We start from the raw sequence: 2,588 nt of genomic DNA, 5'->3' as shown, positions 1-2,588 counted from the left end.
GCAATAAAGCCGTAAATTACATATACTCCTGTATATATGTAACGGTTCAGTTACAAAAGAAACATTTTCCATCTAAAACCTTACAACTGAACCCCCACACATTATTCTAATTTTAAAACGATGTTTCCTCTTCTAAAGCTCAAAAAAATGTATCTTCTGTGTATTGTGCTTTTTTTTTTTTTTTTTTTTTTTTCGGCATAATTTCTTTTTAGTTGTATCATAATTTATTTTGACTTAATTCCCATTTTTCGTTTTATTTTTTTTTTGTGCATTTTGCACAATAATAGAAATAATTATGTATATGCAGATTGATGGAAAAGTAAATTACAACAGGTTCCTATATGGCTCAATCCAGAAAAAACAAAAAAAAAAAAAAAAAAGAAGCACAACACTTCTCACACTGCTATATGCTGACGTGAAAGCAAAAAATTTTGTGTTCATTCATTTCTCTAATTTCTTTTCTTTTCTTTCTCTTTGCATAATTTGCTTCTAGCCGTAGCGTAAATAAAAAAAGAAAAGCGAAAAGCACAACCCCGTGTACATTTCCGTTTTATATAAGTATTCGCAACATGGCACACTTGAACACAATATCGACAAGCAACGTTTCACAAGGAACGTGGCAATGCCGAAATGGCAAAACCGTTGACACATCCAGGAAAGGAAATGAAACACATGGCACAAGGGCGCATGTATCCCTCTTCTTCAAAAAATGTGCTATCCTTTTTGCTGTTGCTTGCATCTTCTTAAGGGTAAGTCGAGTATGAAATATTACATAATCACATATAGATGTGGAGAATGGGACGTTTTATGACTGCTTACATATATGCCGTACGCAATATGCCCGAATATTTATATGTATATTTTTGTCCTTCCGGTTCTTACTTCCCCTTTGTTCCTGTGTCGTATTACCATTCCTTTATTAATACAACGCATCACCACTTCCACCTTCGCTTCCCCTTTCTACAGCATACGGATGACGTCGAAACACAAGAAGAACATGTCGCCAAAGTACAGGTATATAACAGAGGTGCTCGCAGGTTAGCAAAAGGAAGCGCAGCTCCATCAGAAGATGAGCTTGAATTAGATCCGATGGTATTCGAACACTATGACGGTGCCTACGACGATGTGGAACAACCTTATGAAGAAGACTATGCATGTTCCCCGAAACGAATATATTCGGACGGACAATGGGAGGATGAGGAAGATGGAACTATTCTAAAAGAACGGAAAGTGGTGGAGTACGAGATACCACAACAAGTGCATTATTATGGAAAGTGGAAAATAGAACATGATGCAAGGGAAGAAGAAGTCGATAACGGCGACACATTATCTGCCGATGTAGCAGTCGCTGCATCAGTTAACAAGTCCCGAACATCCGTTTCGAAGGTTGGTGAAGACGGCTCGTTGCCACCATCCAAACAAAATGACAAAAACAGTGGAAAAACGAAACAGGAGCCGAAAGGATCGTCGGATACAGGTAAAACGGATATATGCGCACACACGAGGAGAAAATAAAAATTTCACGGAGGTTGTAATGAAAGTGGCCTTAAAAACACCTCGTTGGGGAGATAGAATGTTCATCGAATCCTATTCCACACGCCTAATTTACAGGAACGAGCGCAAGCACCGGAAGCATCGGAAGCACAAAGAATGGGAAGCAGAACGATGCCGTTAAAATGAAACCCGGAAGAGACTTTAGTAGACGCAAATTGGCTACATATATTATATATAGGTACAGCAAGTTCTTCGTTGCGGCTATTGTCATTTATTCTATAATAATGCTTGCTATTGGCTGTATGCTGGCGCTTGCATCTGCGGGTATAATTCAGATTGTCTCTGCTGCTACATTTAATACTCTAGCTACTAGCTGTGGACTTAGTGCTAGCATTTGGTGTGCAGCTGGGATTGCCTTGGCCGCCGCTGCAGGTGGAATGGGTATAGGTAGTATGTGCTCACTTGGGCTATTCCGGTGCAAATACCGACAGCAAAGGAAAAAGTGCCGAAGAAAGTTTTGAAGCACAAAATATCATCAGAAGTACCCCAGAACCCAGAGGTACTCCACAAAAATCAGAGGTACCGAAGCAACCGGAGGCACCTAACAAACCATAAGTAAGTTCCTGTATTGTATTTCCGGCAGGCAACTTCAATGTTACTGTATGCTTGTACATATTGTCTTAGATGGACCCTCATAATGATATTGTATGCATTTTGTATGATATGGCTTATGATTTTTTGTGGTATTTACCGTATATTTCCGCTTTCTACATTATAATATGGTTTACATTGTTCCAAATAGAAATGCTCCGTGGATATATAATTCTGTTTTGTTTCTGTAATCATTTGGTCCATAGACATGATGAAAGGACAAAGCATTTGAAAAAAAAAAAAAAAGGATGCGTCCTTCTCTTACTCTATATGTATATATAGCGAATAATTAATTTTGTTACATCCTATATGTGTAACATATATATTACATAATGTTCCTCTTAGTTAATTCATGGAGCTCGTATGCTCTTCTATAAAATATAACACATTTCCCTTTCTTGTTTCCTTCCGTATTGTTGCTTCCTTTCTGCTTCGTATAAACT

General features: G+C 38.1%; 1 protein-coding gene across 1 annotated transcript; it reads left to right on the top strand.

The window, feature by feature from the left end:
- Positions 1-569: 569 nt before the first annotated feature.
- Positions 570-2,113, top strand: AK88_05658 (uncharacterized protein; the record flags this gene model as incomplete). Its single annotated transcript, XM_012483260.1, has 4 exons — positions 570-749; positions 967-1,477; positions 1,612-1,944; positions 1,986-2,113. 4 exons carry the CDS (start codon positions 570-572, stop codon positions 2,111-2,113), a joined length of 1,152 nt encoding a protein of 383 aa, XP_012338683.1.
- Between the last annotated feature and the right edge of the window lie 475 nt (positions 2,114-2,588).

Source organism: Plasmodium fragile (assembly GCF_000956335.1).
Source record: "Plasmodium fragile strain nilgiri unplaced genomic scaffold supercont1.208, whole genome shotgun sequence".
Taxonomy (NCBI): Eukaryota; Apicomplexa; class Aconoidasida; order Haemosporida; family Plasmodiidae; genus Plasmodium; species Plasmodium fragile.
This window is presented reverse-complemented; position numbering and strand designations above follow the sequence as displayed.